Here is a 25,424-nt window from a genome sequence, read left to right on the forward strand (position 1 = left end):
TCCAGCTGTGGTTAAGGTGTAGATAGAAATAGATCAACAGCCAAAACAGGCATGTGAGTATGCTGAATCCATAATCTAAGATCTACACGTGATGCGCCAAATCAGCTTTTGGTCTCTGAGGCAAACTGTGGCTCGCTGGCGTCTACCAAGATAGAAAATGGAGAGGACTGTATGTTGGTTTGAACAAACCATTGATGTTCACAGTGTGATCTTTACATCTAAGAAAAACACTATGAGTTCAAATACATAAGAAAAAAAAATGCAATAGGGACAAATTCTTTTCGTTGCTTGCCTTTATCCAAGCAACTTGAGATAGACCTGTTCCACAGTGTAGTGAAATCAGTGGCATCTTCTGCTTTTATAAAGTAGGACAATTTTGTCTCATGCTAAAATAGAAATCGGTGTTTCTATTTGGAAAACAAATGACACACTTTTCACTTTTCATGAGACATTTTGGAAAGAAGGCTAGGCACTGCTGCTTTCATCTATGTTTTTAACTTTTTTTGTTTTCCAAGCAAGAGCAAAAGCCGACAGTGGAAACTTATTTTTAGTAAAAACCCACTGTTCATTTCTGTTCTTCCATCACAGTAGCCAGCTGCAAATGGAAACAAAACCTAACGTAAGTATACTCGAAGGAAACTATACAATAGTAAAAAAAGTGATTTTAGCTGTTACATTGTTTATTGACAATATAAATGGTTTCATATGTTATTTGTGCAGGCTTTTTCTCAATAACAGGAGAAAAGAAAACACTGTAAAATAGCAACATTGTGCAGGCACTTTACAGATCACTAAGAGTGGGAAGGGTGATGTAACATTGTCCTGGTTTCGGCTGGGATAGAGTTAGTTTTCTTCCTAGTAGCTGGTACAGTGCTGGGTTTTGGATTTAGTGTGAGAATGATGTTGATAACGCTCTGATGTTTTAGTTGTTGCTAAGTAGCGCTTATCCTAAGCCAAGGACTTTTCAGTTTCCCATGCTCTGCCAGCAAGCAGGTGTGCAAGGAGCTGGGAGGGAGCACGGCCGGGGCAGCTGACCCGAACTAGCCAAAGGGGTATTCCATACCATGGAACGTCATGCCCAGTATATAAACTGGGGGGAGTTGGCTGGGAGGGGTGGATTGCTGCTGGGGCATCGGTCAGCAGGTGGTGAGCAATTGCATTGTGCATCGCTTGTCTTTTCTCGGGTGTTATTTTTGTTGTTGTTGGGGTTTTTTTGTTATATTCCTTTTCAATACAACTATTATTATTCTGTTTTATTATTCTTAGTATTATATTTTATTTTACTTTAGTTATTGAACTGTTCTTATCTCAATCCACGAGTTTTACCTTCTTTCCCGATTCTCCTCCCCATCCCACTGGGAGCAGGGCGGGGTGAGCGAGCGGCTGCGTGGTGCCGAGTCGCCGGCTGGGGTTAAACCCCGACAAACACCCGCAGCGACGTTTCAGTATTTCTTCTGACGGGGATTTTGCCGTGGCAGTGCCGGTTTCCCCGCCCGGACCCCCGCTGCCTGCGGAGCGCTTTCCCGCTAGAGGGGGATGTAGCCAAAGGGCCCGAGAGCGAGCGCAGGCCCCGGCCTCGGGGGGGGGGGGGGGGCGGTCCCGCCGCTCTCCTCTCAGCGAGAAAGGGAAGCCAAACGCGGGACCTGCAGGAGCCTCCCCTGGCAAGTTAAAATTAATCACTGGGCTTCGGAGGAGCCGGGAAAGGGAACCCCCGGCCCCGCTCCGCGCAGACCGCGCCGCCGCCTCCCGCCCCACACGGCCGGCGGACCCCGGCCGTCCCACAATGCACAGCGGGCGGACTGCCTGCGTGCGGCCCCGCCTTCTTCTGCGCTCCAGCCAATCGCAGCTCCGCCTTGCCGGACTACGCTCCCCGGCATGCCCCGCGGTGTGGTTCTCCTAGCCCGCCCGCCGTCTTCCGCCTGTCGCAAAGCGTCGCGCTGTGCGGCCGGAGCCTGGGCTGGCGGCCGGGGGGCCGTGCCCGGAGCCGTGCCGCGGCGAGCCGCGCCGGGCGGAGAGCAGCCGCTATGGGCGGCGGGCGGTGATCCCCCGCCTCGCCTCGCCTCGCCTCGCTCCTCGCCGCGCCGGCAGGCAAGCAGCCGCCATGGAGGAGGAGAGCATGGAGGAGGAGGGCGGCGGCGGCTGCGAGGCCATGATGGATGACCAGAACCACAACAACTGGGGCGCCGGCGGCTACGGGCGGCACCTGCTGGGCCCCGCCGCGGCGCCGCTCGGTGACCGCCTCCTGCGCGGCGCCGCCGCCGGGCCCCCGGCCGGGCCGGAGCTCCCCGCGGTGCCCGAGGCCAACGGCGTGCTGCGAGGCTGCGAGCCGGGGGGCGCCGGGAGCAAGGGGGGAGCCGGAGCCATCGCCGCCGCCATCAACATCAACGCCTCGACCTCCAAGTTCCGTGAGTGACCGCCCTGCCCTCCGCTCCGGGGGCCTCGGGCGCACGGGGGGGACTTCGCTCCCGGGCGGCTCGGCGGTGCTGTCACCCGCTCCCTGCTCAGCCTGCGCTCCCCCGCTGCTCCCTCCGCCCCCTGCTCGCTTCTCCCGTGCCTGTGGCTAGGCTCAGGTCTGTCCTGCGGCGGGTCGCTTACGCGGGTCTTGGCCCGAGAGGCTTCTCGAAGCGAAATCGAATGGGTTAAGGCGCCTCGGAAGGCGAAAATAACCTTTCTTGCACACACCCCAACTTCTGCTGCTGCTTCTTTTCTGCCACGGCAAGGTGACGTGGTAGATCTGGCTGTAGAACTGGGAGAGCAAGTGTAGGCAGGGTTTTCAGCTGTACAGAGGCACTGTTGCTTTTGCTGAAGCTTTTAGCTCACGTCGTGTTTTCCTAAAGACTTTTTCTTTCTGCCTGAAAAACCCAAAGATGGATCTGAAATGTGTTTGTGATTGCTGACGGCGGATGGCAGTGTGTGCAGAGCCCCTGGAAGGGGTGTGCTATCTTGGAAGGGACGTATCTCTGCAAAGGCCTGATGAGAACAACTGAAGATGAATGTACCCCCCCCAAAAAAAATAGTTCCAGAAGATCTTTTGCGTGTAGCTTTAAAGGAAGTGGCAAAATTTTGTGTTATTTTGCTGAGCTAAGGTTGAGGGAAGGGAAAATTTTTTGTTCTTTGTTTCAATTCTACTTTTATTTCCAGAAGTCACGCCTCTGGGCAAAATATGCCCTTTTCTCTAATGTCTGTCGGAAAACTTGGATTTGGCTAGTTAAAAATATTCCTGGAAGTGTAACCATGTAACTGCCATGATGAAATTTTGATGGGAAACGCACCTTTTTTTCTCTGTTTCCCCCCTTTCCCCAATACTAGCTCATCTGTCCAGCTCCTCAGCAGCTCAGCTCCAGAGCTGATCAGAAGCTCGAAGTTCAGGCTTCTGGATCCCTGCTTCTCTGGTAGCCTGGATTTCATGGCTCTAGGCACATTGCCAAGGCCAGCAGCTTTGAAGTTCAGGCTCCCAGACTCCGTGAGCTTTCTGGCTCTCTGTCTGCCTTGCTTGTCAGGGCTCCAGGTACCTTAGGGTGGCTCGTAAGCACTTGAGCCAGTTGAAATGAAATGTTGTTCGGCCTTGCTAAACTGAGCTCTTGAACTCCCAATCTAGAAATTTAGAGTCTTAGTTTTTCCTTCTATTTCAGAATGAAAATGGTTTTCAAGCTGGATCTTCACCAAATGGGAAGGTGACTTTCCAGCTAATCTACAGTTTATGTCCGAGAGGGGAAGAAGCGGCTGTGCATGATTTTGCTTAGGCTGTGGGTTTTGAGTTCTTGTTTTCACTTCTCCAGCATTAGTATCCCAACACAATATCTGTCTTACTGCTGTTAAGTATTGTTTTAAAGAAAATTAAAATTCCTGTAAAATACAAAATTCTCTGAGTTAAGTTCATTAGAACTTTTCTGCATCTTTGTGTTGTGGATAATTTTCATGATATGTGTATATGAACAGAACAAGTCTGGTGAAGTAATATGGACTGAGAAAGTACAGGAGCTGAGTTGGGATCGTGCCTGTTCTAATCCTGGCTCTGGCAGAGGATCCCTTAATCTCCTCTGTTTAATTTTCCTGTATAGAAAAAGGGAGAAAGGTCACTTCTGATGTAAACGTACAATGAAAAGGGAGACTGTGTGTGCTAGATCCCCTCCTGCCTGCTCTGTCTTAGGAATGGCAGAACATGCGTAGAGAAGGTGATTGTCAGTCTTAAGCTTGATAGGAAGGTTGTCTGTTCTCTGCTGCACAAAGAACTTCTTGCAGTTGAATGAGCAAGGACTCATGCCTTGCTTGCTTCGTGATGCAGAGGCTTAGTCTTAGACAGGTTATCCTACAGGTGACCTTCAAAAATGAGGGTGATGTACAGCTTCCAACAATCCTATGATAAATTGAAGCGCCTCTGACATTCAGATAGATCTCTCCCTCCTGATTCTTTCCTCCAAAATAAAAAATCCAGTGCCTGTGTTTCAATATGTAATTACTTGCAGCATGTTGGTTTTGTTCATGTTCATAGTTGCAGATTAAAGCTGTCTTCGGTGGGCCTTTTTGGTCTAATTTTGCTGGCAGAATAATGGAGGAAGAAGGTTAGATGGAAACCCTTTAAAATCTTTTGAAGGGGCCAAATCCAGTTCTCCTTCCTTGAGATTTTAGTGAGACTGAAAACTAAAATCAGATATAATAATGCATAGTTCATTTAATAGCTTTTCTTCTAGTTAAAGCAACTTAAGAAATTTTTCTGTGTTGTGGTAAACTTATAACTAAATCTTTATTTACAGTTGATCAGCTTCAGTCGTAGTTATGAATTTGTAAAGCAGTAGTGTTATGAAAAATATTTTTCAAAGGCTGTAAGGGAGAAAATAAGAGTAGGAGCGTTTCATACTTTAAGTGAAACTCTTCTGTACTAGTAATTGCAGCGTATCTGAATTGTGGAGAAAATGAAGAGTTTTCCTTCTTGTTTTTTTTTTTTCATCCTTTTCACGCAAGGATGGTTATAAATGTATTTGATCCCAGTCCCATTTAGGATGGGCGCATGTGGTTGTGAGCATTGGCATATCCATTAAATCTGTTGACTGTCCTGTTGCGTAATATAGTTCAGCGCAGCGTATGTGCTTTGCTGCGTAGGCAAATTGTCTGATGAAGAAAAAGTTTAACATTACTTTTACTAACCAGTCTTAATGCAGACTGAGGAACACGTAATAAAAATAGAATAGAATTGAAAGCAACTACAGGGCAGCCTCATAAATGTGCTAATGTATGCTAGGATGTGTCAGGCAGGGGATATAGCAAAATCTATTGTGTAAACATGCGCATGACAGCTGAGAAGAAGGAAAGCGTAGAGCCACAGTGATAGCTACAAGTCTGTAGATTAGTCTCAGACGTCTGCTTGAAGAGTTTGTACACTTTGACAAAATATTTTAGGATTGTAGGGTGCATTGCTAATTAAGCAATAAAGCTTCATATATGTCACTTTGTGAGATGAAATAAAGCTGCTGAAAGATGCTTAGCTGCTTTCTTTGATTTTTATTGTCGGAATAAATGACAGATAATTGTCAGACTGATATCTGCTTACATGACAGTAGGTTGGATTACCCATCCTGCTCTGTCCCCTGCTTTTTTAGCTATAGTTTTAAAAGAAGGGTGTTTTTTATATGTTACCGTAGTAAGCGTTTTGAGTAGCTTTTCAGGTTAAGTTGTCTCGTCCAAATAACAAAACCAACAGTATCAATGATTTTTTTTTTTAAATTATTATTCTATTCTTCATGTCCTGTGCCTATTACTGTTCCAGCATCTTTTTTCAGCTATGTGTGTTTGTAAGTTTTTCTTATCGATTTTGTGGGGGATGTATACCTACTCTTGGACTTTTTGTTTTTGTTTTTTTAAAATCCTGGTGTTTTTTGCCATTCTTCTGATTGTAGTTGATATCAAAGAATTTGGTAGCTTGGAGCAGGCTATGTTTCAATTATGGATATGATACTGAAATATCTATGTTATGATATGAAGCTCATGCATATTCTTTTTCACTACGTGGTTTCACTGCTGCATTTGACTTAAACAGTTTTTCTTTTGAACTTTTCTGTATATGGAAAAGCAGCAGTTGCTTCTCAAGCTTTACTTGTGAAGTCTTTTATAATTCTCTGGAAAATACTGGCTTCTTTCCATTTGATCAGACTGATTTCGCTCCCAGCCCCAACCCGAACTTGCTGTAGTTGGATAAAATCATGCATTCTAGCATGCTTTGTTACAAAATGTCTGTGTCACTTCCCAGCAACTTAATAAATATCAACGAAATGAAAATCATCTTTTACTATCACCCTTTCCTTGCAATTTGGAAACGGAGGCTGTTGGACAAATCCTTTTAAATCTTGAATACCTAATGTAGGGATAAACATTTAAGAATGACATCCTAAAAAGACGGAAAAGTGAAAAATCAAAGAAGTTTCTAAAAGGGCAATCTGTCTTTTCTTTCTAAGGATTTGTGTGATTCCTTTTCTTCCTGGTCTTGAGGTTGTTCTTGCAGAATTTCTGATTGGAGGGTGCTACTTTAAGTCATCCTTTGCTTTTTGTGTGTGTGTGTGTGTGTGTGTAAGCACTGCCAGAAAAAAAGGATGTTACTAACTGGTGACAGTTATTAAAATTTTCAAGTAATTTGTTTTCTGGATTAGAAGAATAAAAATAGTGATGGTTCAGCGTGTAGTCTTCAGACTCTTAACTATATAAATATTATGGCTGGCTTAGTTTCAGAACTGAAGTGTGAAAATCAAATGAAATAGTACTTGTAAGAATCTTTTCAATAAAAATGAAGCTTTTCTAGAATGTTTCTTTGAACTCATCAGTGTTTCCTATGCAAGTCTTCCCAGGCTGTTCGTAAAAGCATTTTGTCCTTTACCTGTGCAGCACATCTAAAGGGCAGGCCTTCCTGTCTGCTACTTCTTTCTTTTTCCATATTGTAAAAAAAATAAATGGACATCTCAACGGCCTGTTAAAAAATTATTTTGCAGTGTTCTCAGTTCTTACTTGACTATTTTCTTTCAAATGAATAGAGCTCACTTAATATGTTAAACCAGATGTGGGTGTGATTATACGTTGAAATCCGAAATCAAGACTCGGTCTAATATTTATGCTGACTTCAGTTTAATGTCTTCTGTGAAACAGAGCGCTTCTGTGGAGACCTACCTTTTTGGGGTAACAAAGTGAAATACAAATGCCGAAATTTTGCTGCTGAGTGTAAGCATAAATAGCAAAGCTACTACGTGGAAGCTGCTCCTGAGAACATCTGCCTGGAGCCTGGGCTCTGTAAGGGATGAGAACTCAAGCAAGTCATTGCGAGACAGATGAATAAGGGGTGAATTTACTGTCAGGCAGGTGCTGTGCTGTTCCTGACTGCATGGATGCTTTTACGTCATGGAGCTGACTTACTGGATGTGTTAACTTATGTCCTGGTAGTTGCGTACCTGGACCCGTAACCTGTATCAACTTGTTAGCAAACGGTGACATACTTTCAGATTGCAGGCTGGAGTGTTGGGACAGCATCCTGCAGCACTTGGTAGTGGTGACCTGTTCACTGCTCAGACACCAGGTTAACAGGATCTGTCTCTGTAACAGGTATGAAGTAAGAGTGAACCAATGACTAGTTGGGTGAAGAGGGGGCTGGGAGTACTACACTAATATTCTTCACTAAGCAAGGTTTCTGGCTGAAATACCCTAAAAAGACACACAACATCAATCTGTAATACCTGCTCTTACAGGTAGTGTTCAAACACTTTCTTGTCTCACACCTCTCTTTATTCCACTTTCTCTTTATACTCTTTTTGTCATGATACTGTTAACTGTTTTGCCTGTATGTACCTAGAATTGTTCATAATGCTGCCAAAAGTGACTCATCCAGCTCCTTTCAACCCCTTGTGAAAATAACATTTCAGAAATCTTGCTCCTCAAACCCAGCAGTGATTGTACATTTACACACATATTTAAAATGCAGCCCTATTCAAAATATTTCTTTTCATTGCAGTGTCTAAACTGGATTGTTTGGAGTGGGAATTATCTTTATTCTCTGTTCCATATAGCCCAGACCCACATGTGGAGTTCAAATGAAGAAAAGACTTTAGATTTCCTGGACTGGATAGTTTTGATATGAAGTATACCCTGTGCTCTTGGTTACTGAGGGCTTTGTTTTGAGTGGGTGCTGTGACGCTATGGTGGTGTGACAAGCCAGCAAGGTAGTCCTGCCAGTACGTCTCTGAAGGGAAGCTGCTAATCCTTCTACCCTGGCTGCTATTGGAACTGAGCCACGCATAGTTAGTTCAGAAATCCTCCCTGAAAAGAGAGAGATTAGAACTCTTCTGTGTCTGTGAAGGCACAGCGAGTGGCTTGCGCAAGCGAGTGCAGTTGGGAAGCTCAGGAGGAAAATCAAGGAGGGATGGGGAACGCTAATTTAAATGCCTCCTATTCTTCCCTGTGTTGATTCTTATCTGGAAAAGGAGTATTATTGTGCCTGCTAGAGGGGGAACTGTAATACGGATCCAAAAAAGTTGCCCGGGAGCCTAACTGCAATTGAAGGCAGAGGGAATTGCATCAGCTTTTAGGCCAAGGAAGCTGCTGGTCCCACCTGAGACTTATAAAATTAATACGTCTGCTGGGAAGGAATATTCCAAAAACTACCAGTCTTGGCCAAAACTTGTTCTCCTGCATGTGAGGACCCAGTGTTAATTGTTGATTCCGGACTCCCACAAAGTTGCGTAATTTATTAATCTGAACTAACTACTGAACTTCTCTCTCTCTTTTTAATTATTATATTGTCATGCTAGAACTCCCAGGAGTTTGTTTTTCCGTGCTACTTGGGCCCCTAAGAGATATCCAAGCACTGATTTTGCAGGTTTTCTGATTTTATGTTATTTTCTAGAAATAAAAAGGTACAAATTCAAGTCTGGGCTTTAGTTTTAGACGAGGTTATCTTAGTGGAAGTGAACTGTTCCCAGTTTTTTTGGCCAGCTTATTGGTGTGATCTGAAATTGCAGAGTGTTCACTTGCTTCTAATCTTTTAGCTGAAGTTACTAAATGTAGTTTTGTCTTTTTCTTGTAGTAATGAATGTTATAACAATTGAAGACTATAAGAGCACATATTGGCCAAAGTTGGACAGTGCCATAGATCAGCTTTTAACTCAAAGTCCTGGTGACTACATCCCTATCTCCTATGAACAAATATACAGGTAAGAAATCTTTTAAGTGCTATGTTACTTTTTTTTTTCTCTTTCTTTAAAGTTAAATGTTTGTTTTATCTTGCACCGTATGCATATGTCATATTTTGTATTTATAAGGAGGAAAGTGGGAAGGTTATGTGAAGTACAGTATTGTTTAAATGATTGGAATGAGTGAAGAATAGATAGATATCTTGACATCCCATGTTAACAGGTATAAATGCTAAAGAATTAAAATCCGTAAGTGCTGAAAACATTAACATTAAAGTAAGCTCCAACACGGTTGCTTAGTGTAATATATTAAGAAATGTATTAAAGTCTCAACATCCCTTTCCTCAAAGGGGAAGAAGAGACTGGCAAGGTAGGCGTTTGACTTAATGTTTCAAAAGGCTTCTTTGTCATGCCTAATAGGAACCAATTTGTTGCAGAAGAGGTGCAGAAGTAAATAGAAGCAACTGGTGCCAAGGTCCATCCACATAAACTGTTGTTTGTGTGTTTTGCATCAGGTAGATTTGGTCTGATTTCCCCCTTGCCCAGACATCCTGCTGCATGTGCAGTTAGAGGCTGTCTGAAGGACTGACACAAGGTTCAGTCCTTTATATCTCCATTCTTGTCTGGAGAACATTTGATTTGTACCTGGCCTGGAGCTGCAGTTTACTTTGCTTTAAAAGGGATCTAGTCACACACCAGAACTGCCCTGCAGACTAAGCTAGTGCGCAGTAGTGGGGATGGTGGGGATTTGCTTCAACACCACACTACTGCTCCAAACCAAAATGCTAAATGCTTCGAGACCTGGCAGTTTCTTAAGAGATTGACTAAAATGGAGATTTCTGTTCTGTAGGTGACAGGTATCCACGGTGTTGGTAAATAGGATGGAAACTGGGTAGCTGCTGCTGCATTTACTGGCCAAGATGCTGTTAAAACTACTGGCCCTTGCCAGCAACACAACTAGTAGCAGTGCTGTCTTGGTTTTCTTTACCATAGTGTTGCACTCTACGAAATAACACTGGCAGCTCAGTCACTGATTGCTCTTTTTAGAGGCTTTCAGCTCTGTTGTCTCCTGCCCACTTGCTCTTAGCCACTTTGTCTCTCCAGTTTGAAACTTTGGATTAGGGAACCAGATCCAAGAATGGCAGGTGTTTAAGTCTTCCCTCTTAAGTCCAGTTAAAAATTTTAATAAACTTCCTCTTTCGTCTCTGAACTTTTGGAACTGCTGTTATCAGGACTCAGACATCAGTATGTGTATCAATAATTGAGATGGAAAATTTGAATTGAGAGATATTTTGCAGCTTTAGTGTAAGTAGTCAAAATCCTTTTCCTAGCTTGAAATCCCCAATGTGCAAACGGCTGTCAGGAAGAGTTAAGCCAACATCTCGCCATAGTCATCTCTGATAAAGAGTAGGTGTGCAAAATTAATGCTTTAATACCTAGAGTAGATCTGTACCTAGTTATGGTTTTCAGATAACCGCAGTTTATCTTTACCATCTTTTTACTGCTCAAAAGTTTTATTTATTAAAGGAATAATGGGGTTTAAGTTTTCCGTAGATAACCCTTATACATCAGGGTGACACTTGATGCAGTGTTGTAATGATGCGCAGATGTCTGTTGCATGTATTTTACCAAAACAAAAGATTGTCTGTATCTTAGTGTTACTGATAAAGCTAGTGTGTCAGTTTTTTCAGTTTTCTTTTAAAAATTATGTCTATGAATGTAATTACTCTGACACAGCCTCTTCCAACCAGGCGGGTTTTTTTTTTATTTTATTTTAGAGGGTGTGCCTTTGCTTGATTTATAATCTAGACAACATAGATTAAGGGTGGAAGAAAAACTGCTTTTTTTTTTTTAATTTAATGATGGTGCTTGCTTGGAGTATTACGGAAAGTCTGTAGCAGACTTGAGGTTTAGATCCTCTCCGCTTCCCTAGGCTAGTTCTTTAGTCTGAAAATGGGGTGTTTTTTGAAGTGGTTCAAACAGCTACGTATCTTTTATATTTTTTTTACAGTGAAACTGAGCTGAAAATACAGTGGTCTTTTTGATCGTCTTTGTGCTGACTAAAGGAATCAAGGTTTCCATAATGCAAACTCAAAATATATTATTAGATACCCAAACTACTGTATTTGACATGATCAGTGATAACTGTAGGTGTCTACTCCACAGCAGTGAAAGCTAGGAGATAACTTCAAAGGTGTGTATGCAGATATTTACTATGGATCAGTTTACCCATAAGGTATCAAAGTGTGATTAGTGACTGTTTTCATCTTTGAGTCCAAAGCCTGCCTGTGCATAGTCACTTCCTATTAAAAGGGTTAAATATATTGTCAGAGAGATGTGAAGGAAACTTTGAGATGAGGAAAATGTGAACAGCTCAGTTGTACTTCTGGCAACTGTTACAGCTGCCTCCCAGGTACAATGCAATTAGATTGCTGTTCTTCAAGCCAACTTACAGGTCTCAGATCTTTATCCCTCTCACTCAGTGCTTACTTTCTAATGTCCTGCTTGGGTCTTCCTTTCCCTAAGGTGTTTGGTTATGCTAAAGGACTAACAAGCTGGTGACTTCTTTTGGGTAATAGCAGGGAAAGGATGATTCACAGAATCAGCCCACAATCAGGAACTGAAAACAGGATCTGAAAATGGGGAAGGAACCTCTAAATAGAAGTGTTCAAATAAAATGTAAACACGCTCTGCACCTACATACCAAGATGGGTGTTTGATTACAGAACGTGTTGCAGAAGTAAGTATAGCAGCGTTGTATGCAACACTAAGCAGACGTGTACTTTAAAATTCAGTTTAGTTACATCATTGCAAATGAAGTGGTCAACTTGTGGAAGTGGCTATATACTGGTTAGTTATGGAGCAAACAAACATATGGCCATTTGCTGTTGTTACCTAGCTGGCTGGTTTGTAAGAGATCACAAAAATCAGTCTGGCTTTTCTTATCAGTGTCTCTCTCTGATATTTTTGCTATTACTGCACCATACCAAAAGGTCTTTTGCATTGCTTGTTCCAAAATAGGATCTGCTATTGGTAGACTTCATGTGAAAGAAACAGGAAGACTTTGACTGTTATTTAAAAAATATCAAACTACAAATACTCAATTATTTTAAGAACATAATAGTAGGAGAGGTGTGGGGTGTCTTTTGGTTTTTAAGAAATAGCATGGTTTGCCAAATGAGCAGACTTTGCATAGGGATGAACGCTGTATTTTGACAGCTTTTGAAGTTGTCAAAGGGAATAAATACAAACTTCTAAAAGTTACTGATAATTCACTGGTAAAACGTTCCTCCAGAAGACTTTGAGAGTGGCAGTTATTGAATGAGAGCGCTGTCTTGGCCCCTGAAGTCTTGGAGTTGGTGCCTAACCTCTCACTTGCATTAGAAAATTCCAATAGCCCATAGTCTATGGTTGTTTTAATCCCATCTTTGCAGTTTGTTTGTCATTGTACCACCTTCTCAGTAGAGAAATGGAATGTCGTAATTCCCCTGCAGAGACACAGTGGTGGTGTACCATAGATTTAGGCTTTCGGTGCTATTAAAAACCTGCAGAATTCAAGTCTGGGATCTGGACCTTGCTGGAAATAATTTGTTTGCGCATGTCCTAAGGAGCAGTCTCTGGCCTAAATTGCTCTCTATCACAGTACTCCGTACAGAGGGATGGAGGGAGAGGGGAGCAGAACAGAGGCATGGGGAGGAGATTTGGCTTGCCCAAGGTAGCAGGTGAAGTCTTCCTTGTGCCTCTTGATTTTTGGCAGCTAGCTTTCAAAATGCTGGCTTCAAAGAATGAAAGCACTCACAAGAAGTAAAAGCTGCTTGGTACAGATAATGTTGGTGTTAGTCCTGACGATGATGACTACCTTAATGTAACTTCTTGCTGAAAGTAATGTATGTATTTGTTTTACAACTGTTGTAAATATGTTTTCAATACATAGCCTTATTTTGCAGATATGTGTTATTGCAGTATGAAAGCAATAAAATGTTCTTAAAAAACAAAGGTAACACTGAAGACCAGAGTTAATACAGCCAAGCCATGGAATGTAGGATTAAAGTTTTATTGCTCTTTCTCTGCATCTTTGTTTATTACGAAAATGTAGGGTTTTCTTAGAATTTAAGTAACAAAGGATGGAGTAACATCCTTGATCTGTAATTTTAGAACTTTTGCCATTTCTTTTTAAAACGCTTGCACCGTTTTGGTGCAACTTCTATGACTGCTTGTCAGTGTTGCCCTTCTTTTAATAAGGGTTTTGCCCTAGAATATGTATATAATCCTTAAACCTGCTTATTTTAATGGAGACTTCATTCAGATAGGAGAGACAAAAGCCAGAAGTAGGAATGTGCTGTTGACAGAATTATCCTGGCTGTTCTGAAGTGCACTGTTAAAAGAACTCATTGTAAGTTAAAGTGAGGTTGGGGAGGGGGAGTGGGACGGACACACTGGGTCCTCCAGGGGAGACTTAAGAGTCTGCTGGAGCTCATTCCAAGCTTAGGGCTGTATTTAAAAGTTCAGCAATCATTCAATTAACTCTATTATCCTCTAAATTGAGACTTGAAGAAAATATTTTGAAGTCTGTTACCCTTCATTGCAAACTGTTGTAAGTTCATTGTTTGTTCCTATATTTGTTTCTGCAGTTGTGTGTATAAGTGTGTATGCCAGCAGCATTCGGAACAGATGTATAGTGACCTAATAAAAAAGATAACTAACCACTTAGAGAGAGTCTCAAAGGAGCTGCAGGTAAGAAGCTGCACAATCTAATTCTGTCTTTCCTGGGATCTGTGATTATATCAGAGCAGCATGTAGATGGCCCATGGAGGGGATTGCCATTAAGACTGATTTACACTAGCTTACTAAATTGTGGACGACTTCATTCACTAACTGGCTATCAGACAGCATACCAACTACTAGATCCAATTGTATGGCACTGATTAGCCTTAGAGATCTGAACCACGTGGAGAGCAGTAGCTAAACATGAATATGTAATATAGAATCAAAGATTAGAGAATGGGAAATCTACAGTATAATCTAGGATGTAAATGCTTAGCCAAACATGATCTAAGCATGACATGGATGTGTGCCATTGCTGTGTTAATCTATATAAACGGATTATGGTCCCTGTGCATCACAAGCAGCACAGAAGGGAAAATCTAAAGGAAAAAATTGAAGTGAATTAAATATGAACTGTGAAATATAAACTGGGAATTATTGCATATGAAAGTTTTGTGCTACAGTTTATTCTGCATTTTTCTTGCCTATCTCTAGATGTCAGTGGTTTACAGCAGTCCTAATACAGTTTATATATCCCTATCCTTCTCTGTGTCTTATTTGTGCATCCATGTTTGTCTTCATGTGTGTTCCTTGTTGAAAATTCCTTTTAGGCTAGAATCTCCAGGCATGTTCTTGAAATTGTCATTACTGTAGCAGCAACACTGTTTTATTTCCCTACAGCTTTTGTCATTTCCATAACTGATGTTTGAGTTCTGTACTGATTTGCAGTGTGTCAAGTAGAGACGCCAAATACAAAGGAACCCTAAACTACAGCAGCTCCTTCAGTGCATCTAACAATTAATAACTAATTTCTGTCAGTCAAAAGCAGTCTTACTACTTTTAACTGCATCAGGTACTTCTGGCTAAGCATGCATTCCCATCAAAATATATAGCACTGTGATCGCTCTGATGTCCTTCTCGTTTCACTCTTTTCCTCTTGTTGCTTTCCTTATAAAGAAAAATAACCACCCTGCATTTAATGGGCACAGTCTTTGGGGCAACCTTTGACTATAAAATATCTAGGTCGTCTTTGCTTCTTTTCTCTTTTACAATTTCTTTATCCTTGTGGAATGACAGCCTCACTGTTCTGTAAAAACTGGTTAGAGTAGATGGACATAGTATTTGAAATAAAGCCTTCCCTTGGTTCTGCTGAGCTGGTGCAGCCTGTACGTTTTTCTTCTGCTTGTGAGAACTACGAATCATCGCAGCTGTACAGGTTTGACCAGTTCTTCTGATACATCCCATGGTAGTGTACTGCATTACTTTGCTTTGAATTTGGGAATACTCCAAATTCTTTAATCTGTGGTAGTCCTTGATTTTTTTCCTCTAAAGTTCCAAAACTGACTGAGGCAGCTGCTTTTAAAGTTTGCTTTAGCGCGTATGCGCATTAAATGCTTCTGCTTAAAAACAAGCTGCCTTCTGAACATCAGGTGTTGAAAGAATAATTGAGACAACTATTTAATGCAATCTTTGTCTTGCAAAAGTTTCCTTACGTAGGGTAGGCACACCTTGTGGCAGGTGGCAAGAAGACTGTAATGTAACGTGATACCAGCTTTGAGTGTATTACGTGAGTTTTGTCTGATGCGAACATGGCTTTGGTTTTGGATGGTAAATCCATCTTTTTGAGCTACTTGAAGTAAAACTCATGTGCCTTAGAAAACTGTTCTGTAAAGAAACTGTTTTAACTGTGGTTGTGAAATTTAAGGAATTACTTTACTACAATGTATTTTATTATCCTGATGCTTCTTTGATCTTAATACATTTTGGTGACACTCAGTCACTTGGGTTTTTATGTTGAAAATGCGGTGCTAGATCTTTACCCTAGCAACAACAACAAATTACTTTGTAAATGTTGGTCACTTGGAAGTTTCTGGTTCACACAGGCAAACAACGAAACCCCCATATATGCGAATCCTTTTAATGCACAATATGTGGTGTTTTGCTTTCTCTGACATAAACTCATTCCACCTGCCAGCAATATTTAATCTAATTGCAGAGTTCTGTTTAATTGGCAAAGTGTGACTAGATGCAAGATAATTTTTATTTTTTTTTCACATGCAGAGATGCAAATGTAGCCCTGTATAAGTAGGAATGTTGGTTTGTGTGAGAAAGCAGACGATCGTGAAAACTGAAATGGCAGGCAAATGCGATGTCTTATTCTGGACAAGCCGAGCAACTTCTTTGCAAGAAGTGCAACAGTTTAGTGGCAAGTGGATTGCAGAATATCTGCATGTAACCAACATGCCAGAGCAAGCTGTTTCCTACAAGAACCACTCATCAACAGCAAAAGCAGTTAAACTGTCAGATACAAAATAGTAAAAGTGGGAGCATCTCAGGGGACCGGTCAGACTTGCTCTTGCATGGTTCTAGCCTTATTGGAGTTTGTCTTCTTTCTGCGAGGCATTCACTGCAGAAATTCCCTATGTTATTTCTTTTCCCTTGTGTGCTTAGCCCTCAGCTTGCCTGACCAGCTGGCCTCAGCTGAAGTCAGCAGAGGGGCGGCGGGCGCTCGGGTGTCCTGAGCTGGGTGTCTTGGATGCTGCTGCTGGGGCCCCGTGGTCACACAGGGGCATGGACACACTCCTTGGTCATCCCCTGCATGACTTCTGCTCTTCCAGACTGCTAGACACCTTGTGTGGCATTGGTGTTTGTCACCATGTGCGCTCCTGAAAGTCTGCTTCACAGGTTTTCACCTAAAAAAAAAAGTGGTGGCGGAGGCATTATGAAAATGTGGGTGGTCTGATGCATTCTCTGCATGTTAGACATTAGGTGAAAAGCAGTGAACGTTGCCTGCTGAGTAGTAGTACGTTTAGATGAGATGAATTGCTTGTCATCAGACCATCAGCTCTTTGATATGGGGCCTCTTATATCCCAAGACATTTCTAGCTCCCTCCTTACTATGTGTGTAAGTAAGTGATCCTCTCTTCAGGCTGTTTCAGTTATGGAAAGACTGAGCAAGGATTGCCTTCCTTTCTTGCAATTGATGTCTGACCAGTTTCTCTGCATTAGTAAGACTGAGTTTTGCCATGTGGAGCTTCCAGTAATTGAGAATAAAATTTCCCTAATTCCTGAGTTGATCAGAACTTTGGTTTTTGTGTGCTTAAAAAAAAAAAATATATGGGTGGCTGCAGAAAACACGAATGAACATGTTTCCTGTTGTCTTGAGGTCTGTGAAGCCTGTAGTATACAGATGATTTTTCCAAGATGCTTTACTTGGAAACATTTTATGGGTAATGGACATAGCCCATTATGTTGTGGTTTAAAATAATGACAGCTGTTTTTGTAGGTAAGTGCTGAGTCATTCAGATGTATGAGGTAGGGTGGATACACAGGCATATGCTTTCAAATTAAATACATCTCTTTTTAAAATGAATAAAACTATATTTGCATTAGGCACTAGTGTTTCTGGCTTACCTTATTCTTATGCGCTCTGATAAAGTCATTTAAAATCAAGTACTCTGCCCATTACATATCTCTTCAGCCAGAGACACTGGAAAGTACTTTAAGCATTGACAATCAAGATGCACTGAGGCATTGAGCTGGCCCATGACATAAGTAGCTTTTTTGTGCGAGTGCAGTGGAATATTTTCATTTTAGTTAGAATAATCTCAATAATTCCTTTAGGAAATGACTGAGAGCTGAAAAGCAGTTCTTTGTCATGTTGCACCCTCTTTTTATTTAGAGAAAAGAGAAAAAAGAAAAAGGGATCTGTTTTTTGTTTGTGTGTGGTTGTTGCTTTTTTTTTGTCTTGACCAGAAACAGGTGAATTCACTCACTATATGTAATTTTTGTGTTTGTGGAAGTTAGTAAGTGAGAATCACTTTTTTGCTGAGTAAATAAACACTGGTTTGCTTGCATTGTTTCTATTTTAAATCAAACAGAAGTGGTAGAGCTAAACCACCAGAATTTCTTGCTTAAATTCCATCTGTCTAGAAGCGTTGGATTAAATTTGGAGCCAATTAGTGATAGCATACTTTGGCTTTTGAACACTCCAGAGGGCTTGGGGTTTTTCTTCTCTATATGTCTTGAGATATGTATGAATATGTGTGTGCGTGTTTTTTTTTTTTTATTATAAACAATATATATTTTTTATAATGAACATGACTGAACTGAGCAGTCACTGGTGTTGGTAGATAATTTGCATGGCTGCTGTGTGGCCCCCAGGACCTGCAGATTTAGGGTCTTCGCTGTGCAATGCCAGAAAGCTTTCCTGCCTCATGTTAATCCTTACAACTTCTCAGCCTTCTGTCTTGTCAGCTCTCAAACCACTCGGTGCAGTGTATGAAAATATCTTCTCACCTATTGTTTCCTGGGAAGAATATGCATTGGAGTCAGGTTACTGCAAAAGCCATTCCACTATTTTGAGGACTGCCAAATCTCTGGGAACTGAGTGCCTTGTATCACGTCACTGTCGGTTGCCATCTGTTCTTAAAAATGTCAGCAATATCTGTTGTGGACAATCTGTTCCTTCCTTGCCTTTTCCTTTCTTCTTTTCTGTCTCACGTTTACCTTCCACTTGTCCCCTGTGATTATATGGAGTTTTGCCATCCAGTGGTGAGGAGCCTGTCATTTCCTGCCCCAACTCCTTCTGAAACGCTAATCTGATAAATACAGATGCTTTACTCCAAACTTCAGATTAGGTTCTGAACTTCCTTATTTGTCTTTTAGAAACAGTTGTGTGACTTCCAGTAGTTCTCCTGATTACAGGAGTAAAAGCATGAAGCTTAAGTGGCTTGTCACGTTTACCTTGTGAGCTTTGCATATAGTCAGGGTGGTTTAAAAATACATCCAAGTAGTGCTTTGAGGGACTGGTAAAACTGAACTTCTGACTGTGGGCGGAGTTATGTACTGGGTACCACCTCATAGCAGTTCTTGATATTTATACTTTAAGGTAATTTTACCCCGGATTGTTTCGTAGATACATTTTGCTTTCCTTCCAAGGTACGCTGATGATTATATTACCTTTATATAGTGCTATATTGTCATTGAACAGTTATGCCAGTCTGTAAAATAGAGCTTTTGACGACATCATCTGTGGCTGTTTTTTGTGTAAACTTAGTAAATCAGATTGCTAATGAAGTTGATTAGACTTTAGTAATGTACTTATGGGAGACCAGGTTATATACTCCATCTGCGTGAAGAAGCCCATTCTTATTACACTGTTTGTGTGGGCATTGTCTGACTTGCTAGCCAAATGAGAAATAGTGAGCCTTCTTCACAATTCATGTCTCATCTCTTGTAGCATAGAAATAACACTCAAATTAGCTCTCGTTAATTTGAAATTAGTTGATTCCCTGAAATAATTTCTGTAGTTGCAGTAGTTTCTCAAACACTTAGGTAGAAAACAAATCTGCCCCCTCTATGTTCTGCCTACAGAAAAGATCAGAAATAGAGGTGGAAAATGGAAATTGAGAACTTGCATTTCCTAACTCTTTTCTTACTAAGTATGCTAAATCACTAGTATTTCTTAAAGTCCATTTCGGTCAACTGCGTGATCTGTTAATATCGACAGTCCGCTTTTTAAAGAGGAGACTCAGACTGGCCATTCATCTGGTCCATAATATTTAAAAGGAAAAAAACAAATAAACAAACATCCAGTGCCGTAGGCATTTATCCATCAGTTTTGCTGGGGGAACATTGCTTAATTGTGTGTGAAACAAGCCTTTACTGCTGTGAGTCACACTGAATGGAATCGGATCAAATGAATGATCAGTATTAGAACTCAGACGGCAGAAACCAGAAGTGTTAGAAATGTGTGCATCTTCATGTGTGGGCATCAAAAAGGTGACTTTTGACTTGGGGTAGAGGTAGGGGTCACCATATTGCCAGAATTGCCATTAAAAATGACATTGTCATGCACAAGCTAACCTGAGAAAAGCATCCTTGCCTGCCACTTTTTGAAAAGGCTTGTATTCGTGCAGTCATTTTTAGTTCCCTGCCACACTACGCTGGGTGCTGCAGACCCTGATATAATGACAGAAAGATGTGAATAAATATGGCACAAATATGTATTTACTAGGTGGAAAACATTCTGAAGATTTCTTACTGTTAAACAGAGTTTTGATGGTCCTTAGATACAATGTCTTTTTGTTTTACGAACATGTAGAATGGAAATGGAAACATGGCCTACATCTGCTACCCTGCTCTAAGACAATTATACGAGAGTATGTCATGATGCTGTACAGCTTTGAACAGTTTTGAGTGCAGACTTGAATAAGAAGACACAGTCAGTCTTTGAATGAATTGTACTTTGGCTTGATGTCTGTTTTTTGTAAAAAGTTTTAATAGTACCCTTGTCTAGTGAGGTAGACCTGGGCATCACATAAATTGTCTGCAAGGCAAAGTAAACAAATTACATTTTCTTGAGAAAGAACAAAAACTGGTTTAAAAGATTCAGACCACTTAGATGAATAGCAGGTTAATTTATGTAGTCATAGCCATGCTCCCTTTTTGCTTGGCAGGCGTGGGAGAGATGCTGCAGCATGTATGCTGGCATTTTGGCAGTGAGCATGTTCCCAGGAAAATGGAACTGCCCATTCAACGTAGGAATGTAAGCTTTACTGAATATATTGCTGATTGTGCCAGATGACTATTCATAAACAGATTAACTTTGTGTTCCTCAAGCAAAGAACTGTTGTCACTGTTTCTCTCTTGTGAGCCATTTCTGAGTCGTCTTGAGCCAGCAGCACGTCTTCTGGTTTCGTTTGTATGTTCAGTTAAAGAATGATGTTCAAACTGGTTTTCAAACTGAAAAAAACCACATCTTTTTCATGTATAAAAAGTTTCTTGCCCACGTTCATTGAAATGCCTAGATATTCGATTTCAAATAAGGGAAGGGTAATTTAGTGTATTGGGTCTCTAATTGCTTGTTTTGTTTGAAGATGTCTGTCTTACATGTCATCCTTTCTCAAATGTGTTTTCTTGTTACTTCTCATTTCTCTTGGTGCTGAGATGTCCACTGTGGTATGTAAGGAGGTTAAATGATGTCTTTAAGGTCAGCTTTTAATAGCAGCCATAGTATTTTATGCTATGAAGTAGTTGACTCAAAACCAAGCTGAAGATGTTAAGCAAATGCAACTGCATCATAATTTGAGAAACCTGGCCAAACATTCAGTGCTCCCGTGGACAGATGCACTATATAGTTGCTACTGGAAAACTGTTCTTAACCCTATGAGTGGTAGATGAGAGCAATTGTAGGAGAGGATTTAAGGTGTCTCCCCGTATAGAGTGTCTTAAAAAACCACTGAACTGAATTGACAGTTTGATAAGATTCAGGATGGGGAGTGAAGGAACGAAGGATCCTCTTTCTTCCTGGAAAACCTTAGGCTAGCAGTATATTTTTCTTTCTTTGAATAGTTTCTGTAATACATCCCTCAGGTAAGATAGGACTGGATTTAAAGACTTAATATTTTCTGGGGGGTGTAAGAAGTAAATGTCATGCTTAATTCCACCCCTCCCCCCCCTAATTAAAACAGCTGAATGTGCATGTTATCTTTTCTGAACCAGGACCAAGAGTGAAACATGTCAGTCTAAGCAGTTTTTTTTTTTTTTAACAATAACTACTGCTGAATAAATATAGAGTTTAAATGCAAGTTCTGCTCTAATGATGGCCATTTAATAGAAGAATCTTAGCAACATCTGTTTACTCATGAATTTGGTGCCATGCATTGCTTTTTAGTTTATAAAATTAATGTCGTTTATATAAAGCTAGTCCCACTCCAGTTACTGTCTTATTAATGTGAATGTAGAGATGTGGAGAAGGTTCCTGTGCTCAAACAAGTAATTAATTTCAGTCTAGCAGTTTTGAGCAGCCATACAGTAACACCCTAATGAACAGAAAACAGATGGTTCTGTTTTCCCCGCACAGATTATGATAATTCATAGATGAGCTGTGAAAATACTATTATTGATTTCTCTTTGGCTTGGGTTTTTTAAAGTCAAGCAATAATTGAGGAGAGTTTGATTGTAAAGCTTTTTTTTTTTTTTTTTTTTTTTTTTTTGGAAACAAGCAGAGTCAGATAGTATGTGCTTTCCTCTTAGTGTCTTGACTGTTGAGGCTTGACATGAAACACTATCAGGAGAATAAAACTGAAAGGTAACATCTCATGCAGATAAAGCAGTTAACAGCATGATTTTGCATTCCAGAGGTTAAGACCAAAGCCTGATATTTGTCTGACAGTGGTCAGTGCTTCCCCTGAAGCTGTGAGGACTTTTCGCTTTTTTGTCTTTATCTGGAGTAGTTGTTTTCCACTTGGTTGCAAAGTGGTGGTGGTTAACAGCTTCCAGGTATCCTTCCACTGAAGGACTCTTGAGGTTGTTCTCAGGAGACAGCTGGGTGTGCAGTTGCTGTTCCCTCTTAAAACGTCTCTTTTAATATGACATAGGCTTTGTGAGGTGAGCTAGCAGAGCTTTCATCTTCAGTGGAGGAAAAACATATCAATCCTTAATGTCCTCTGTAAAAAGGGTGGTAGACTGGCTGTATACCGTTGGCTAGAGTCTGTTCGTGCGATTAAATCACACACTGTCCAGACATTTTCTTTCTCTGTTGTTTTTTTGTTGTTGTTTTTTCATTTGTTTTTTTTTTAATGAAAAGTGCAAACTGTCAGTGAGACAAGAGAGTGGTGCCCTGTGTCAGGCTATGGTCTCCTTTTGTCTGACATGTTCTTTGAAGTAGAATTTTCCTTTTTCTTTAATCTTAGAAGCTGTATACCAAGTCTTTACAAATCAGAGAGTATAACCATATTTAAAGTTGAGGTTAAACAGGAGTGAAGCAGGAATACATACTGCTTAGAAATGCAGATTTCATTGCATGTTATTTGCAACAAATTATATATGTAACTATATATGAAAGGGAGTCCTTGGAGTTCATAGCCACTTTTATACACTGTTGGCATTTTGAACTAAAATTTGTTTGGCCACCCCTGAGAACTGCATCTGCAATAAGATTAAAAACTTATGATCAAAATGAGGAATAACCATATATAACCTTTGGCAACAGCATATGGAATAACACTCTTTATTCCTTTGCCAGTTTTGCTTTCCTTTCTGAAACGTCTGCTCTGTATCGATGTTTGCTGTGAAAATTACCCACGTGCTCATTAAGCATATAAGGAGGGAGGCAAAAGAAGCTAGTTTAAAGGAAAAAAACTTTTATAAATTTAGAATACTTAATAGAGCAAAAAGTCAACATAAATTTTAACTGTTTTCGTAGGGCCCCTGGTGAATGTCCATACAAAGGCTGAAAAATCTGCTTCGTAAAAATAAGAGCTTTAAGCTCTGATAAGGTGGTCGAGGTGCAGCTAGCCTTGAGCGTTTCTCATGCCACAGATGCCTTAGCTTTAGAAAAATCTTTGGGCTTGTTTTCTTGCAAGGTCCTAGTCACTGCTGCATTCTCTATCCTCCTGGCTTGGTGCTATCAGAGAGGAAAATGGTGCAAGGGAAGAGAAGTTTTGCTTCTCATTAGCAAGCAACACTGTCCTTGGGTATGTATAGGTGTGTATATGTGTATGAACAGTAGAAACTCAGGCAGCTACCCACCGCTGCTGAAAAGACCATAGTAGGGAAAGCAGGAGGAGTTGGGCCAGAGGCAGAGCACTGTATGGGGGTGGGTTGGGATGGAGAGGGGGATAGTGGAGGAACACGTTACCCCAGCTCCACTTCCATCTCTGGGTGTGTAAGTGCACTCCTGAATGCTCTAATGCAGTTCCCCTTCATCCCGCCAAATAAATATTTATAAAAGAAACAGTGGTTAGTGCTTCCCGTTTTTGTGGTTCCCTTCTCAACTTAACTTAGCTTGCTGCAAAACATATCTTTTTAGCTTCCTTATTTTCTCCTTTGGGAAAGATGGTATTGTACACAGAAAATAGCAGTGCTGTCACTGTGGGCTCTACAAGGCCTGTCATAAAGTTGGCACATTCAGGTTTTGCATAGCAAAGTTTTGCTTGGGGCTACAGGGTAATGCTGTGTGTTGGAGCACTGCAGTAGATTTTCATGGGCCTGATCTGGAGCGCAGGACGCCAGATGCAGAGCTCTATTTGAAGACACTGCTTCGTAGTCCCTCCAGCTCAACACCCTGAATACTTGCCTTGCCTTAGGTGACCCAGCAAAAACTTAAAAATGTTTTCCTGTGAGGGACAGTGCTCCCTGGAGCTGGAGGATATGCCACTTGCCAGCTCAGATGCAAAGCAGCAGCTTAATGCCACCCTGCTGTCTTGGAGTAAAAGCTTGCAGGGGGGTCAGAGCACACACCGCAGCACTTGTTGAAATTCGGTTATGGATTCTAGGCGTGACAGACAGTTCTTTCAACATGAAGGTCTGGTCTTTAATAAGTGTTTTTATTTGCATATGCTAAATGCTAGTTTGTTACAGGCATACTGTATTTCTTATTGAATGCACCTTTTGCTGGGCACTGACACATAGACCTAGGCAAAAACCAGTTACTGAAGACAACTGTTTTTGCTGGAGGGAGTTATAGCAGAAACTCTGGAATGATGTGTGGCTTGCTTTGTGTGGACTTAGTGTATCAAATACTTGGTAGTTTTTTGAGTTTGCTGTGAAAGCATAGCCCATGCTGTTCCAGATCTTTCTCTTGTTCAAATTACAACCTGACTTTTACGGTTTCTTGCAGGCCAGCCCTCCAGATCTCTATATTGAAAGATTTAACGTAGCTCTTGGACAGTATATGGGAGCATTGCAGAGCATTGTGCCTCTTTTCATATATATGGTAAGTTTTAGAAAATTCTTTTCAAATAAAGTATGTCCATACACAAGATGCTGACTGAAAGTGAAAAGAATAAAATGCAGCTATAATGATTTTTAACTTGTAGAACTTAAGATTCATGCCTGGTTTTGCTACCTGCATAACAGTACTGATCAAGTTGTGTGGGGAGAGGAAGGGGAAGCCATGCTTTTAAATGTAGAATTTTGCAGTTGGTTTCTGCCCTAATATTTCTTTCCTGGGAGTGGGGGGAATGGTTTTTATTTTGATTGGAAAAAAGCTGTCCCAAATAGTAGGTCATTATTTATATCTTTTTGAACAGCGATAGTTTATTGGCTTCTTATATGTTGGCTTGGTAGTTTGGGCAGGTTACAAAGATGATTGTTTCTTGCTTTTAAATTGCACAGATTCAGACAAGACAGAAGGAAATGTCTCTTGGAAATGTCAGTCACTTGATAAAGCAATTTAGAGCGTTGACTGGATGAAGACAACTTAAGTTCATAGCGCTGTCAGGCATACTTGCAGAGGTTTAGAAACCATTGGCTATAAGTGTTTGTCATGCTGATTTTGTAATTTACGAAGTCTTCTATACCTCTGAAGAAGTTTGTAATTTGTATCATTTTTGTCAAAGTGCCAAGACTTTTATTGCTTTTTTTTATGGTAATGAATAGCTTAAGCTTGAAATTTGTCCTTCTCCCAGAAATTGTCCTTGCATTGGCATCACTTAGAAATAAAAAAAAGGAAATACTTGTTGGGAAAGAAACTTTTTTTTTTTAAAG

At 40.9% G+C, this 25,424-nt stretch overlaps 1 protein-coding gene across 2 annotated transcripts in view; it reads left to right on the plus strand.

The window, feature by feature from the left end:
- Positions 1-2,042: 2,042 nt before the first annotated feature.
- Positions 2,043-25,424, plus strand: part of CACUL1 (CDK2 associated cullin domain 1) — a 52,337-nt gene continuing 28,955 nt past the window's right edge. The window contains exons 1-4 of one of the 2 annotated variants that reach the window (XM_050898872.1): positions 2,043-2,405; positions 9,059-9,185; positions 13,796-13,898; positions 24,556-24,651. In XM_050898872.1, coding sequence (XP_050754829.1) covers positions 2,102-2,405; positions 9,059-9,185; positions 13,796-13,898; positions 24,556-24,651 — 630 coding nt within the window. In that variant the 5' untranslated portion in view covers positions 2,043-2,101. The remainder of the gene's footprint in view (positions 2,406-9,058; positions 9,186-13,795; positions 13,899-24,555; positions 24,652-25,424) is intronic. The other variant, XM_050898873.1, reaches the window with a different exon arrangement.

This window comes from Gymnogyps californianus, chromosome 6, assembly GCF_018139145.2.
Source record: "Gymnogyps californianus isolate 813 chromosome 6, ASM1813914v2, whole genome shotgun sequence".
Taxonomy (NCBI): Eukaryota; Metazoa; Chordata; class Aves; order Accipitriformes; family Cathartidae; genus Gymnogyps; species Gymnogyps californianus.